The sequence below is a fragment of the Chanos chanos genome, chromosome 2 (genome assembly GCF_902362185.1).
Source record: "Chanos chanos chromosome 2, fChaCha1.1, whole genome shotgun sequence".
Taxonomy (NCBI): Eukaryota; Metazoa; Chordata; class Actinopteri; order Gonorynchiformes; family Chanidae; genus Chanos; species Chanos chanos.
This window is the reverse complement of record NC_044496.1, coordinates 41,462,052-41,478,130: the sequence shown is the minus strand read 5'-3', so window position 1 is coordinate 41,478,130 and position 16,079 is coordinate 41,462,052. Positions and strand designations below refer to the sequence as shown.

General features: G+C 41.1%; 2 protein-coding genes across 2 annotated transcripts; one reads left to right on the top strand and one right to left on the bottom strand.

The window, feature by feature from the left end:
* Positions 1-1,337: 1,337 nt before the first annotated feature.
* Positions 1,338-2,150, bottom strand: lrrc10 (leucine rich repeat containing 10). The gene has a single exon (XM_030766862.1). It carries the CDS (start codon positions 2,148-2,150, stop codon positions 1,338-1,340), a length of 813 nt encoding a protein of 270 aa, XP_030622722.1.
* Positions 2,151-5,545: 3,395 nt separating this feature from the next.
* cnot2 (CCR4-NOT transcription complex, subunit 2) lies at positions 5,546-15,608 on the top strand. Its single transcript, XM_030764741.1, has 15 exons — positions 5,546-5,574; positions 7,575-7,700; positions 8,234-8,306; positions 9,156-9,303; positions 9,555-9,731; positions 10,374-10,450; positions 10,824-10,949; positions 11,174-11,298; positions 11,556-11,676; positions 11,767-11,923; positions 12,586-12,647; positions 12,740-12,789; positions 13,125-13,225; positions 13,846-13,990; positions 14,682-15,608. Exons 2-15 carry the CDS (start codon positions 7,587-7,589, stop codon positions 14,766-14,768), a joined length of 1,563 nt encoding a protein of 520 aa, XP_030620601.1. The 5' UTR covers positions 5,546-5,574; positions 7,575-7,586; the 3' UTR covers positions 14,769-15,608.
* Positions 15,609-16,079: the final 471 nt, after the last annotated feature.

The window sequence follows — 16,079 nt, the reverse complement described above, 5'->3', positions numbered from 1 at the left end:
GTTATTTCTGGGCTGATTTATGCGTATTTTTTAATCAAATAATGATTTCTGTCGATTAAAAACTGTGTATCTTGTTTAGCTAAACGGGGCATGCAGTACTACTGGTTACGGTCGTGCATGAAAGCTATGAACTAAACATGACAGGTGTAGAGAGTTCGCTGTGATTTTCAGAGTTCTGAAAAGTAATAATCACAGGAATACAGTTTTCCAGTCATTTATTTTTTTAGACAGTGTACACATTAGTTCTATTAAGATATTATAAAAACTCTTTCAGAATAATTTTGACTAAATGTCTACAACCTTTGAAAGACCAAACACAATTGTGAAGCTGGCCTGTGCTCAAAAGATCCATAGGCCAAAGCAAACAGTTACACACATCCGTGTATACTCCAAGAGCACAGCTGACAAATGACTTACTGACTAGTTTACACTGTCTTACCCTGTAATGACCCTTGCCTCTAGGACTCCAACTTTTGACTATGAGAACGCCTACAGCTATATGCCTCAGTTTATTAAACTGCCTTGGCTTCCACTTTCAAAGTAAGGAATGTGGATTTAATGCCAAACTGTTTATAGTTGGTACCTTACTGTCCCCCAAAAAGATCATGATATTTAATCTGTATGTATAACATAAAAGGTATCCTTGCCATTTAAAGTTACCGCATAATTTCAGAACCTATCAGGAAATAATGGTGTTAATAATGTGAAACATGCAGAAAAAAATCAGAAATAACCATTGTCTCTGGTGTCTCATAGACAATGACCACTCAGGATGATATTAAAACCCATTAGAGATCTTAATGGAGGCAGAGACCCAAATCTGTCATCTGAATTATGCATAATTTAGGATTGGAGGCATATTGCTGGGTTTTAACCAATCCATCATTGACACGTTTTACCTCAGTAAAGTCGTCTTTGCCTGTAGAATCAGCCATGCAGTTTCTTAGATAAAAGCTACAAAGTGCAGCAAAGGCATCGTTTGATCTTTAGTTTTAATTTAAAAAGCTTTAAAATAAGTCTAAATCAAGATACATAATTGTTCTCAGAGATTTGATTCAAAATGATGACTGTCCCCAGCCCTCTATTTTTAAACTTTTCTTACACATGACATGTTTCTATTCTGTGTGATTGTTACCTCTGCAGAGGTTACATTTTCCAGAAACATTCATTTGCTTGAGTGGCCTCTTGGACAATGACATTAGGATACCATATTTGGGGTGTCTTCTGGCTTGGGTAACATGCTCTGACACATAGCGAGCCTATAATAAACACTCCACTTGAATGACACCTTGCTCTAGCTGGTTGACGATATGTGCACTGCTTCCCGTATCTATCTGTCACTCATTCTCTGTGAGCTGTCCTGTCACTTCTTCAGACACATCAGCTGCTTTTCCTATATCTTCATCCTCTTCGTCATCAGAGCAGTCTGCCCAGCGGCCCACTCGTCTCACACCCTCAGCCACCATAGGGGCATTCACACAAGGGTTATGGTCGTAGATTACCAGTTTCAGTCCCTGCAGGTTGGCTAATGAAGGAAAATACCGAATGCGGTTTCGGTCCACATCAATTACTTCCAAGAAGTGCATTTCCAGCAACACGGGTGGGAATTCATTCAAGAAGTTTCCTGCTAGCCAGATACTACGCAGCTCTTCAAGCCGACTGAGCTCTGCTGGCAGCCCGCGAAGCTGGTTGTAACCCAAGTGGAGTGTCTTAAGATTTGGTAGCTCACACACCACACGGGGAAACTTGGTGAAACAGTTAGTCTCCAGCCACAAGGTCTTAAGCTCCACGAGCTTACTCAGCTCCTTAGGCAACTTGTAGAGTCGGTTATTTCCGAGGTAGAGAATATTAAGCTGTGAAAGGCTGCACACAGCTAATGGCAACTCCTCAAAGCAGTTGAAGTCAAGAGCAAGAAGCTGCAACTTACGTAGGCTTCGCAATTCAGGTGGAAGGCTGCTCAGGTGGTTGTCGCTCAAGTAGAGTTTCACCAGTTCGTCAAAGGCACAGGCTCTAATGGGGAAGCGACGTAACTGGCGACTGCTGAGGTCCAGGGTGCGGTCAAGAGGCATGTCCTTCAAGTCCCCCACTAAAAATCGTTGACAGCGCTCTGATGGAAAAAAGGCCACAACACCACGCATGGCATTTCCCATCCTACTGGATAAAGTTCATGCCTCTCTCATTGAGAGAGGGATAATAGATGTGGGTTTCTGTAATATGACCCAACAACATATCATCCTCTGCTTTCCATTGTTGTGCTGACGAAGAGGATGGACACCACTGTCCTACAGCCCGGAATTTTTTAATTCACATCAGAGTTAATGAGTCCAAAGGGAGAATGACTGCCAAAAATTAAGCCCATAACTAGACTGTGCTCCAGACAAAGCAGCGCTTTCAGAGCAAAAATTACATGAGCAAAGTCACTTACTGAGCTGCTGTCTGTTCGCGTCCAAGGCCTCAGAAGACTCCTTATTTGTACTGAAATCTTTCCTGGAAACTGAGGCAATAAGGGAAACAAGTAGACTCTTCTATCTCTCTTCTTGAATTCTGCTGAAACCTCTGGCTCCCACTCTGAGCTTTGCTGAGCTGATTCCCGGGAGAAGCACAGATGACGACCAGTATGCTCCTCCCAACGCACACTGAATCACACGCCCCCACCATTGCTGGATAGTGGAGCTGGCCAGTGGCAGTGATAAGTCTACAAGTGTCCTGTGATCAGAGAATGTTGAGGTCATCTGATCCTCCTATTCGTTCATGCACCGTGCAGACCAGAGCTCATAACATTACAGAGACCACTTTAGATTACTTCAGTGACATGGCCTTAGGAGCTACAGAGAACTACCAGATGTTGTCAACATCCCATAGAATGGCAAAGTGTTCTTGCTGAATGATGCACCACGCTTGTAGCTGCTTAAGCAAAGGAGGAACAGGCGTAAATCATTGACTGGTTTGAAAGGTTTGGAGGCAGGAATGGAAAATCAAGTTCCAATTTCCCAAAACAGTGGGAGGCGTGTTCGTCTGTGCTAATGCCAAAAGAACGTCTGTGGATCATCATCTCTTCACTGCAGGAACCAAGTGAAATTAACTAGCCTCCAGCCTCTAAGCCTAACATAAGATCCATCAAATTCAAGCTGCCTGATAAAAGACAAAATCAAAATAAAACCCTCAGAGATATTTGTGCAGTGTAAATTGCAAGTATTTTATAACTCTGGCCATTTTTCATTGTAACGACATAATTGTTTTTGTGTACATTTTATGTCTAAACACTTGCTCCTAACCCAGCTTAAAGACATGTTTGGACATTAGAAGGGTGTACTGATTTCTTGGCCAGATAACACTGAGCCAAAAAGCAGGACTGTCCATTAGGAATATCCCTGTTATTGCCGTTATTGTGTTGTTTTGACTTTTGGCCTAACATCAACCAGCTTATTGAGGAATATTGCTTTATAGTATACCCTGCTGATTGGTGACTTATGTTAGTGAAACAAATTGATTAAAGCACTCGAAAGAATAGTTGTGTATACTGTATAATTAAGTAAGCCCTCAGTTTCCATTTTGGCGCGGGGATCATCACTAATATTTATCAATGCACAAGGAACCCTATCTTGTCCAAAGTACTTTTATCATTTTCTTCCCTCATTCAGTCCACTTTCAGTGAGAGAGTACTCATTGGAAACCACATCCGGCTAATGTTTCATGCAATCAATCTCAATGTATCCCACCAAACAAACGTATTTATCTGCCCCGCCAGTGAAACTAGAACAAGAGGTATGATTCATGCTAGAGTGACAATTTTTTTTTATGTTCCTTATGTAAATTAAAATGCGCATCCTAATCAGTTCTTGGTTGTTTTTTTTTCCAAATAGATGTAGTATACTGCCATAACACCAGATGACAGAATAACAAACACCCTTACGCAATCTCTCCAGATCTAACAGTTGTGGTTACCATGAGAAACAGGTTAGAGTCTATGGCCTCTGAGGCCATGCAAGTTGTTTCTGCTGTGGGCAGGTATTGCTCTCCTGATTGTTTACAGAGCTATTCTGTGATCTAAGACAAACTCAAGAGTTGTCAGAGAAGCTTTATATACATATGTTATACATACTTTATAACATGTGAGGTACCAATTTATATTATCGTTCTCTCTAAAGAGAAAGTAGTATGTTTGGGTGGCAGTTCATGAAAATGATTTTAAGACAGAAGCAGTACGCCCACTGGACTAGACTGGTCTGCAGTAAAATACCAACAGTTCACGCGATGGAAAGAGAAGACTGTTTTCTTGCATATCTCTCATTACAAGATACAGCACATCATTACAGACTTTTATCAATAAATGATATGTCTACCCAAAATGTGCACCTTCTAAGCTTCTTTTGAACTGCTCCATATGAACCTAGGCAGTATCGCAACCAAAATGTTTTATTTCACTTTAAAAATGAAGTCCATCAGGTGACAAAAGACTGAGCCCAGCACCATATAAACTTACAAGTTTTAATTAGTACATTCTTGATTGTAATTTATTTTGAGGTATTGCATATTCTTTCACTGGAGCTGATTTCTAACAATGACAGGACAGGAGTTCCATTTCTCCTATCCTGCCGTTTTTAGAAGTGACCACTCTTGGCAGCGTATTGTATCTCACATGGGGCCACTGACTGGAGGAGATACAGATAAGAGAGAAAATGTGAATAATGAAAGGAACTTCCTGCCTCTGTCTCTGTCACTGTCAGCCAAAGGGGCACCGCTAGGATCTCTAGTATGCAAGGAAGATAAGAGGAAAATATATCTTTAACCATTTGTTATTAAATGTGAAACCTGAGGTCCTCAAGGAATGGAAAAAAAGTGTTTACAACTGCTCCAAGGGACAAAGCTGTAGGTCTTTTGGGTAATAAACGTGCTCTAGTTTGAGGAGGTTAGTGTGGTTTCATTTAATTTGAGGTTGGTTAGATTCACCGTCAGCATTCGAAATGAGGACATCCTCCCCCATGGCAAAATATGAAATTAATTATAATCTTTAAACTCATTCATATTTTAGAGGAAATGAATACATTATAGTAAAAGTTGTGTTTGAAACCGCTTTATGGATAGACTAAATGTTTCTACACTATTCCAGATGAGGAGGCCTTATACAGAAGTCAGAGGAAATGACAGCAGTAAAACAGCACTACAGTAGCAGAAGCCTATAGAACATTACGCTGGAATGACACTTCAATGTATATATCTTTTTTAAGAATATAGTCAGTTTTTGCAATAAATAATGAATAACAATCAACTCATTAACTCATGTTTATCTCTTAGTTGTCCAACTAGCCAACACATTTAGACTACATCAAAATGTTTAATATTTTAAAATGATCTATGATGTACGAAAGGCCCAAAACATGAGATGCTAGGCACATTCGTTAGGCTATAGCAGTCAACCAAATTAATTTAGAATAACCCTATAATAATTTGCAGTGGTAGGACACTGTCTGGGGGTAATGTCGGGGTTAGAGGGCAAAGGCTATTCACCCAGGATTCTCCATTATAGGATACACAGCCATCTTGGATCTGCGAGAAGAAGGGAAATTTAATGCGGTTAGTCTTTCACCCTTTCAGTATGAAATGTTAAACAGTTTAATTTGGGTACAGTCTTTGCCAAATGACAGTTAACTCCATAAGACTCAATACGTTCGTGTATGTCATGTTTGAGACTCGCTGAGTTATGTTAATTTCCACAGACTGAGCTAGCCTCTGTTTTGTCTGTGTCTGCAGTTAGCCAGCTTGCTAACTAGCAAGAAGGCCTAACCACAGCAACAGTGCTACATTTAAAATTAATCTGTAAGAGCGCTAACAGGTATTCTTCCAAGAGCTGTCCGAACGAGTGTTCTGCCTTGAATTTGCGAGTAAAGTGTAATTTCCCTCTAGACCGTTAGTGATAGGTGGCCATAACGCCAATTAGCTATGAAGCAGCTCTAAATACGTTTGATATTGTTGTTAGCTGACTTGCTACATTAGCCAACAAGCTAGTTAGCTGAAGGCTAACGTCCGTATTAGGTACAACCTAGGCTAGCCATCCCAGCAGGCTATATCTGAGCTATTTTCACCGACCTAGCGAGATTATCACAGTTTAAACGAAGATAAGCACCTAATGAGGAATGATTGCATTCAGTGATTGTATGGGTGATACAAAATAATAGTAGATATAACGGTACACCATGGCCATATGGGATCTGTATTACTTTCAACGCTTTTCTCGAAGTCAAGCCGTGGATTTTTAGCTATCCCACTCATTTATCTTTCAGTCGTGATGTTTTACAGCCGCGTTGTGTTCCTGTTTTATGTTGGTTCACTGTTTCGAGATGATTTGCTGTTTATTTTTACACTTGCTGGCTCGATGGCTAATTGTTAGCCTTTTAGTTGATGATGTTGGCCTGATCTGCTAATATGGGCTAGCTGAGTTTTTCAAAAAGAAAGAGAGAGAGAGAGAGGGAGAGATCAAGAGGATAGAGTTGTATGAACGATTTGCTGTGGTCAAGTATGACAGCCACTATTTTCATACTTCTTGACTGAAGCAATAAGAACGAATCGCATTCTTAGGTTATTTGTTTGCTCCGTTCCCACGTCGTAATTTTTCAAAACAACACACTCGTGCAAAGTGCTCGCTGACACCTTTGAGGATGTTCCACAAAGGTAAATGGAAATAGAACAAGTTCTTGCAGGCTCATATAATCGGCAGTGTTTTTACGCGGCACCGATGAATCAAGTTTGATTGGTCTTCGGGCAAGTTGAAGAGAGTCGTAATCTTAAATTGTTTGTTTAGATCGGACTATTTCATCCTTGTAAGCTCCCGGTTTTCTCGTTAATTCTTTTTGTTACATGTAGAGTATAACAGTCTTCCGCACGTAGGTCGTCAACCTAACTATAATACCTGTCAGACACACGTATAACTTATACCAAATCATATATAGGAAACTAGAGAACTACAGGAGTCCAGATCCAGACTCAGCCTTTATCGTGGTGTTAGTTTGTATTAGTGTTTCTTTTTCATCTGGACTGCATTTCGGTTTGATCATTTGAATGCCTTGCATGTGGCGCGGGTTGCTGAGTTACATCAGTTGATTATCGACGGCTGATAGCTGGAAGCAAACATTTTGTAGAGTTTATGGAATCCACTCTTAATTGTTCTGAACAGCCGACTGCTGCAGGGTTTGTCTTAACCCATGCTGGGTATGCTTCAGCTGTGCTAAGTTTGTTTTGGTTTTGTCCTCTATCCAGACTTCAGACTTTTGCATTTAAACCCGAAGTGATTTGTTTACTAATTTTTATGTGCTTTAAATAATGTTACCTAACTATCTGATGTTTATTTTTAGATCTGAATATGAGTTTGATATCATGTCTCTGTTGGTTAATTGCTCTGTCACAGATATCTCACCTTTTCCAGTGCCACTTTCAGTCATCTTCACAGCTTTACCCTAAAGACAATTTTGTGCTGGGGAGTTAAATTGTTTCCTAGAAAGAGGACAATCACATGCTTGCATGACACAATGTTTTTACTTACTGTCTGGCTCCTATTCTTTTGTTCTGTTTTTATACAGGTGACAAAAGGCATGTTCGGTGCTACAAGAAAGAAGTTTGTAGAGGGGGGGGTCGACAATGACTACCCTGACGACAGTATGTATTATGGCCAGCCATCGATGTTTTCACATCGCTCAGATAAAGACGTAAGTACAGTCACAACTCTTCCAAAAGTTTACTAGCTCTACCTCAAATACTACTTTCTCTCCCTTCATACCATAAACTCTATTTCAGGAAATATCAAAGGTTTCCAGAGATGAGGTTAATGTTTGTTCAGTCTCAAGCCAAATACAGACAGTTGAAATGTTCCATGACTCCAGGCTAGACACACGTGTCTTTAGCACGTTGGTTTCTCTACAAATACCCATTGTCAGATCAGCAGTCATAATACATTTGGTACCCTGCAGCATGATAAGTTGATGTCTCTTTGCTAAACCATATAGTGACGACAGAGTCCATGATTGCTGGACAGATCTTTATGTTTCTGAAATATGAAACTAAATGGGTTGCTGGCTCATACTCTGTGAGCTCTATTAAGCTTTGATTAGGATGGTATTGATAAATACAACAGTTACATGTGATCTGGTAGAGCTTTTGCAGGGAGCATGTAAACGTTTTAATGTGTAATTGAGTGAAAATGTGTTTAATTTTTTTTTTCCCCATGTTTCTTCTGTTTCAGATGCTGGCATCTCCCTCACCATCTTCATCAGGTCAATTATCACAGCTCGGTGCGAGCCTGTACGGCCCACAAAGTAAGCACACCTCACCGTCAGCAATCAAGTAACAAAACTATACCAACGCAGTTTTCGTTTACCTGTAAACAGTAGAATTGCACCATGAAACTTCTGAATGTTTGAGCACACACAAGATATGAATTTTTGAATTTGCAGGTTTTTTTCCAGTGTAGTCTCAGCAGACTTTTCTGTCTAAAATGTTTGCCTTGTCTGTTTATAGTCTGTTGAGGGGTCTTGGCAGCGATGTTGATGCATGTCCTTCCTTTGATTTACTCCCTCTCTTTCCTGTTTCTAAAAGGGAAATCTATTTTCATTGACAGCATTAGAAATGAGTTTTAGTATTAATCCATCATTGCTTCGACCGACCATATGTGAAAGTAAGCCAGTTTAACTGTTTTGCCTCTGCGGCGTATTGGAATTTAATTCCTCTCACTCAGTTTTTGGATTATACACCTCTTTCGGCAATGAGAATCTTGGGGCCGGTTGGAACCTATGTTTTTTGTGGAAAATAGCTGGATCTGGTTCACTCTTGCCGTGTTGTGTAATAGGCTTTCTGCCTGCTTTGTTGAATACAGTGCCAGGATTCAGCTTTTGAGTTGGTTAGGTGACATTTTTGGTTGTGTCAACTAAAGGAGAGCATACGGAGTAGATGTCTTAGGAGCAAAAAGGAAGATGTATGATGTAGAATGTAAACAAGGCGGAACACACCCAGACATAAGCAATGTGGTATCTTTTCAGTCCAGCATCATGTCATCATCATCTAGTTAGTCATTCTAAGATTCTTCCTGATATGTCTCTAAGCTAGAGGACTTTTGGAACCACCCTGCTCTGTTAACCCACCTCCTCTGTATTTGCCTATGTTTGCAGGTGCACTAGGCTTTTCAGTAAGGGGTATGAGCAACAACAACCCTCAGCTAAACCGCAGCTTAACACAAGGTACACAGTTACCGAGCCATATTACCCCAACCACAGGGGTCCCCACCATGTCCCTCCATACTCCACCCTCACCCAACAGGTAGGCATTCTGAACGGCCATAGATTTATGTTACCTCTATGACTGTGTGTGTGTGTGTGTGTGTGTGTGTGAGAGAGAGAGATCACATGTGTTTGTGTGTGTTAGTTTTTGAAGTGTCACTGAAAGCCACTCCAAGACAAGATTGATATGCTAAAAATGATTTTCAGTTTAATAGCTGTTTTTGCTGAAGTGAAATGTATACTGATGAACTCTGTGATTAATGATTAAATGCCATTTGTGGGGTGTGACAGGGGCATCCTGCCGTTGAACTCCAGGAACATGTTGAACCACTCTCAGGTGGGCCAGAGCATGAGTGGCAGGTCGAACAGTATGGGCAGCTCAGGGCTGGGCAGTCCAAACAGAAGCTCCCCCAGTATCATCTGCATGCCAAAGCAGCAGCCAGCACGCCAACCGTTCACCATCAACAGGTGAGTTTTGGCTTCGCTCTCAAAGATTTTCAGGACCTCCATGATGTTCTAGAGTAGCACCACAGAAAAGGAAGATCTCCTTGGACTTGAGAACATACCAGCATGTGATACAGTAAGCACATACATCTTGTCAGTGGCTCAGATGTTATTATTCCACTGAAAGTTTAGGAGGTGACAAATCGTCTTTTCCTGAAGTATAGTACGTCAGACCACAAGTAGCTGTCACATCAGCACCCTTTTTACGGGTAACAGACCATTTCTCTCTAGTCAGTTAGTTTTAAGCTACACTCATGCCAAGAGCCTGCGGGAAGAACTGTACCGTAGCAATTATTCACGCAAGTTAGAGATTTCCGCAAGTCGTCAGTAGGAAAAGAAGTGTTTAATGCTTTGTAGTTCTTAATATTTGATTTTGTTCTTTTTTTTTTTTAGGAATATATGTACATGAAATGGATGTATTTGGTTTAAGCTGCTTAGTCACTATAGATAAGCAGGTTGCAAAAAGTTGTTTCTGTGCGACCAAGCCCTGGTACTTTCGTACTGAAGTGATAACTTGTTTCAAAATGTAACTGTTGAAACCTCAAAGCTCCTGTCTGGTGATTGGTAAGTTCCCATACTGACTCAGTGCTTTGTGTGTCATGGCAGTATGTCAGGCTTTGGAATGAACCGGAATCAGGCATTTGGAATGAACTCTTTATCGAACAACATCTTCAATGGAACAGGTGAGCGTTGCCGTAATCCTGAACAGATGAACTAAATATTATTTTGTACTCAACTAGTCTCTGTTCGTATCTATTTATAATGCAATAATCTAGAGGACATCTTGTAGTGACAGCAAATTTATAGACAGAGTGAAATTTTGACAAACAACCTTTCTTAAACATACTTTTTTGACCACATTTTGTTATGTATTTTTAAAGAAAAATGACAAAGGAAATTGGAGATTGTGAAGATTTCAAATTAAATTCTGTTCTGCATGCTTTTCAAGTTAAAAATATCCCCTCTCAGCACCAGTAAATGGCGTAGTTGAAATACTGTTTTTTGTGGTCTGTGCGTATGTATGTGCTTCATGTTTTCTGTTCCTCTGTGGTACAGACGGGAGTGAAAACGTGACAGGATTGGATCTATCTGACTTCCCAGCACTAGCAGACAGGAGTCGAAGGGAAGGATGTGGGAACCCAACACCGCTGCAGAACCCACTGGCTGGAAGAGCTCCCTATGGTATGGACCCCTTTTATATGCCAAGATAACTAATCCCTTAAAGAGAAATCAAATACAGTGCAGGTCAGTGTCAGCCTGGAGAAATGACTTGATCAGACTATGCTCCCCAGGACAATGAACCTCCTGAAACAGTCTCAGAGAGTTTAGATGGTATCACAGATCAAAGAGTGCAGATAGTGCCATGTTAATGATTTAATTGTACCTTTTATGGTGACAAATCACAGTTGGGATGGTCACAAAGCCATCGAGCGAACAGACACAAGACTTCTCCATCCACAACGAGGACTTCCCTGCACTGCCTGGGCCCAACTACAAGGATCCAACACTGAACACAGACGACAGTAAATCTGTGAGTGTCACTTAGCTTTCACCCTCGATTCTTTCAAGGTACAGATAGTGAACATTATGTGTTGACAGGATTCAGCAGATTTGCAGTAATATATGATCTGTTGGTCTGTCAGAGGATATTGTAGGTTTTATCTTCACCACTGAACTGATTAAGCCCATCGGACCCTGTCAACAAGACCTCTGGGCTCCAAATGGAAATGTCCTCATTTGCTGAGTCTACTTATGACTTAATAACGTAACACTGCCTTTCATCTGCAGAACTTGAACTCGTCAGGTAAGAACAGCTCCAGCGGAGAGGGACCCAAGTTCCCTGGTGATAAATCGTCATCAACCCAGAACAACAACCAGCAGAAGAAAGGGATCCAAGTTTTACCTGATGGTGAGCTTTAAAAAAAAAATCAAAGTCAACTGAACAGCTGCTTTGGGGCTAAGTGACCAGAAGTTTCATTCTTGGTATTTCATCTGTCAGGCAAGGTGACAAACATTCCTCCAGGAATGGTGACGGACCAGTTTGGAATGATTGGACTGCTGACCTTCATCCGAGCGGCCGAGACAGACCCCGGGATGGTCCACCTGGCGCTAGGAAGCGACCTCACCACACTGGGCCTCAATCTCAACTCCCCGGAGTAAGCCAAATTCCCTAGTTTCCCTGTTTAGGAAGCTTTTTCCCAAGGGACTTTGTTCCCTCCTCCAGGCTTATATCCTGTAAGCAGGACAAATTGTTAGGTCAGAGCTATTTTATTCCATTTATTTATACATCGCCTTTCGTACAAAATGTAGTTCAGAGTGTTGGAGTGAGAGCTGATGGAGTGGGATGCTGATTTAATGAGTGGCATGGTTAAAGTGAAGGCTGAAATTAGAATGTGGGGGACAGTGTAGAATGGAGAGTCAGTTTAGAGATCCCATTGTATTGTGGATCAAATGTGCCTTAATTTGACAAAAACCAGCAAGGAATGTTTATTTATTTATTTTGAGAGAGAGATTTTATTGTTTGTATAACTGGGGCTGCACATTGTATTGTATTTTTTATCATTGTCTTCGATTTGAATTTTCACAGTAAACACACCGCGAAGTGTTGTGGTACCAGAGTGTACAAGATTGAGAGACGCATTAAAATTTTACAGTTTAAACTTTGTTTTGTCACATCTTATATTGCCACCCTAATATTCAACACGTTTATCACACACAGCATATTTCTTCATTGTGCAGGTTGTCACTTTCAAGAGTATTTAATAGTCTCGACATATCCCCTTGTAAACTTTTTTTTTCTTTTTGCCTGTCCAAACAGAAACTTGTATCCTAAGTTTGCATCGCCCTGGGCCTCAGCACCGTGTCGACCTCAGGACATTGGTAAGCAACCGTTGCTTGGTCCTCAAACAAATCTGTTTATTAGTACAACAGAGTACTTCAGTGGCTGACTCAATGTTTGTGTTTTTCCCTAGACTTCCATGTTCCCTCAGAGTACTTAACCAACATTCACATAAGGGACAAGGTATGTCTCAGTGACTGATACTGAAATAACATTTGCAGCTGTCGGTGAGGCTCACAATGTCCACCTAAACATATGCAAGAGAGGAATTGTGTTTGGGGTTTATTAAAACCTGTTTGGATTGCACTGCTGTCTAAAAGGTACCAATGATAATTCCATCTGCAGTGTGCCTCTTGAAATAACGTATATTCTCTATAAAGATCATGTAGGATTAAGGAAGCACCTGGTGTTTCAAAAGTTTTGTTTGGGCTTTATGTAGAATGTGTTGATTCATTGGTTGTGGAGAAGCAGTTATGTATGATAATGGCAGGCTAAGCTGTTTCTTTTTCTTTTCCCAGCTGGCTGCAATAAAACTGTCTCGTTATGGAGAAGACCTTCTGTTTTACCTGTACTACATGAATGGAGGAGATCTCTTACAACTGCTTGCTGCAGTAGAACTGTATGTATATCTTAAGGCCTTTGGGCAGAGGGGCGCAGTGTGTTGGAGTTTGTTCTATATTTTTATTAGAGGGCTTGATACATGCTCCTGGATAGTGCATTGTTTAGGGCTTCAGACACAGAGGTGCATTCTATGTCTTGGACGTATGGTGTTAATCAATACTGTGCCACCTTGGCAAACTGTGGCCCAAAGTTTAAAGGAACTGGTGCCATTGACCATGTTCCCTTGGATAGAGATATCATCCAGGGTTTTGCTCCTTCTCCCTTCTAGATGGCAGTACTTACATGACTGGGCAGAACTGAGCAATTGACATTCTTCCCTGAGTACTTTCCATAGCTGAATGATACTATACATCCCACAGCATGAAAAAAACATTCTGTATTGTGAGGGGACAATTTCTGGGATCAGAAATAATTACAGAAGGAAGTGAAAAAAGTAGATAGAAAAAAAAAACATGCCACATATGACTTCTACTGAGTGAAAAAGTTTTGCACTGTTATCTGTTAATGGGTAACTGTAGAGTGTTTGAGTGATAGATCAAGGAAACCTGAAAGAGCCTTTTCCGTCAGAGTATGTAAACTTTCTGTGGTTCAGAACATTTTGTATGTTCTGTGTTGCAGTTTCAATCGAGACTGGAGGTACCACAAGGAAGAGAGAGTGTGGATCACAAGAGCACCGGGCATGGAGCCCACGCTGAAGACCAACACCTATGAGAGAGGAACCTACTACTTCTTTGATTGTCTTAACTGGAGGAAGGTAGCTAAGGTACGGTTATGAATTCTGTTTGTCCCTCTGCCTTGGAGTGTCTCTCTGCTGAGTCTCTCTGTCTCAGGAGTCAGTGTTTTCAATGCATCGATGGAACATCTGTATGCAGTAGAGACACTGGTGTTTGGACAAATGTGCTCCTAACTCTCTTTGTATGGTGATAAAAATGACATTCTCAATTCAGGACTCGGCTGTTTAAAAAAAAAAAAAAAAAAAAAAAGAGGGTAAGATCCCTGACATGTTCACTCATTTAAGGCACTGTGCAGTGGTGTGTTATACTGCCAGAGTGCACTGTGGCTGAGTTTCTAGGGAGGCCCAGTCGTTTGCATTGTTATTGGTGGGCGTGTTGGCCTGTCGTTTCTCGTTGATGGTCACTGATGGTCAGGTGCCCTCACAGCTGTAGATATTGTTGTTCACATAGCACTCTCATCCTGTCTGGTTTGGTGTTGAGAAATACTAAGCAGCTCACACAGTGAAAAGGACACAGATGGGTTTGAGCGTATTGGAGAAGGTGTGTACAGGCCTGGCTCATTTAGACTGACGTGACTGCTGCATGAAAGAGGAGCCTTTTGAGAGTTTCCGAGTAGACTGGTGTTCTGAATTCACAAGAGAGAGTGAGAAATAAACCCAGTGAAGTGAATATCTGCAGTTTAACGCTGAGAATAAGCTCTCCTCTTCCCAAACCTTTTAGGAGTTTCATCTGGAATATGACAAGTTGGAGGAGAGGCCTCATGTGCCAACAGCCTACAACTACAACCCAGCTCAGCAGGCCTTCTGAGAGCCAGCGTACCACCGCAGAGCCGCCCAGTTCCCCCACCACATCCCCTTTTGTTTCCCCACCCATCTGGCAAAAGGACTGCGGGACGGTTGGGGGGGAGGGGGGAGTCGGGTGGGATGGGTTAGGGTCTCCACCTTAAGAACTGGAGGGGAGAGGGCCCTGCCTTAAGAAATTATGTGCTGCCCAAAAACATCCCACACTCATTCCTCCTGTTTTTACTTCCCCTCTTCCGTTTCTTTCCCTTCATTTCATTTCAAACAGGGTCTGTGTTTTTGTTTACGCCCCGCCCCCCCCTCCTCCCCCGGGATCAAAGACCTTTTTGGTTTCGAGGCTGGTGAACTGACTTGCAGTTATAGCACATTCACACACAGAGAAATACACGCAGTGGTGGTAGAACAAGGCTGACATCTCGTTCATGGAAACGTATTGTGCGTTTAAAAATAAAACGGGACAGTCACACACAAAACAAACCCAATACATGTGAATACAGAAGGGCAGAAGACATGCAATGTTCATTGTTGCACTATTTAGTAATAAAAGAACACAAAATGGTTTTGTGCTTTTTTATGTGGAAACACTCTTTTCATCATTTTGTCAGGAAGGTTTCACATAGAGGTTTTTCTGTTTCTTTTTCGTTCTCCAACACATTCCCTCCGTTTTCATCAACTCCATCCTGCATCCCATAATATTCTTGGTTGGGTATTTGCAACCTAACTCCAATATTTACAAATCAGAGACTGTTTTAGTGACCGTCGTCGCGACAACCTGTGGACAATCCTTCATCTTGGGATTGTGAGATTTTTCGAGCTTCATTGTTCCAGAATGAGCGCAAAACACTTTCCAGTCTTTGTTACGATTTTGTAATAAACGTGTACATTTTTTAAAATTTTTTTGGACATCACATAAATACAGATGTATGTACGAATGTGTATATATAATATAATATATATAGATGTATCTATATATATATATCCGATGTCTATTTTGGAAGAAAAAAAAGAATTATGCTCTACTGTACCTCGTTTTTAGGAGGCGAGTAGGAAAGGCATTATGTGGAAAATCAAAAACAACGAAAAAAAAAAAAAATACGAGGACATTTTCTGGAACTGCCAGACAGGGGTGATCATGTTTGTCATCCCTGTGCACTTAAGACTTAGACAAATAAACAAACAAGACAACAAGGAAGGCCTGATTTACACAAACCAAGGACAACCTATTACTCCAGCAAAGAGGACCGGGATGTTTGATTTCCAGTGCTTTGAAGCGTTGTTTCATAGGAAAAGGAAAAAAAAAACAAACTGGCAAAAACAA

Bases quoted from the DNA above. Each gene is read 5' to 3' on its own strand.
- lrrc10 (XM_030766862.1), bottom strand. From the start codon at position 2,150: ATGGGAAATGCCATGCGTGGTGTTGTGGCCTTTTTTCCATCAGAGCGC.
- cnot2 (XM_030764741.1), top strand. From the start codon at position 7,587: ATGTTCGGTGCTACAAGAAAGAAGTTTGTAGAGGGGGGGGTCGACAAT. The intron at 9,732-10,373 runs GTGAGTTTTGGC...GTGTCATGGCAG, and splicing joins CAACCGTTCACCATCAACAG to TATGTCAGGCTTTGGAATGA. The intron at 12,648-12,739 runs GTAAGCAACCGT...GTTTTTCCCTAG, and splicing joins GTGTCGACCTCAGGACATTG to ACTTCCATGTTCCCTCAGAG.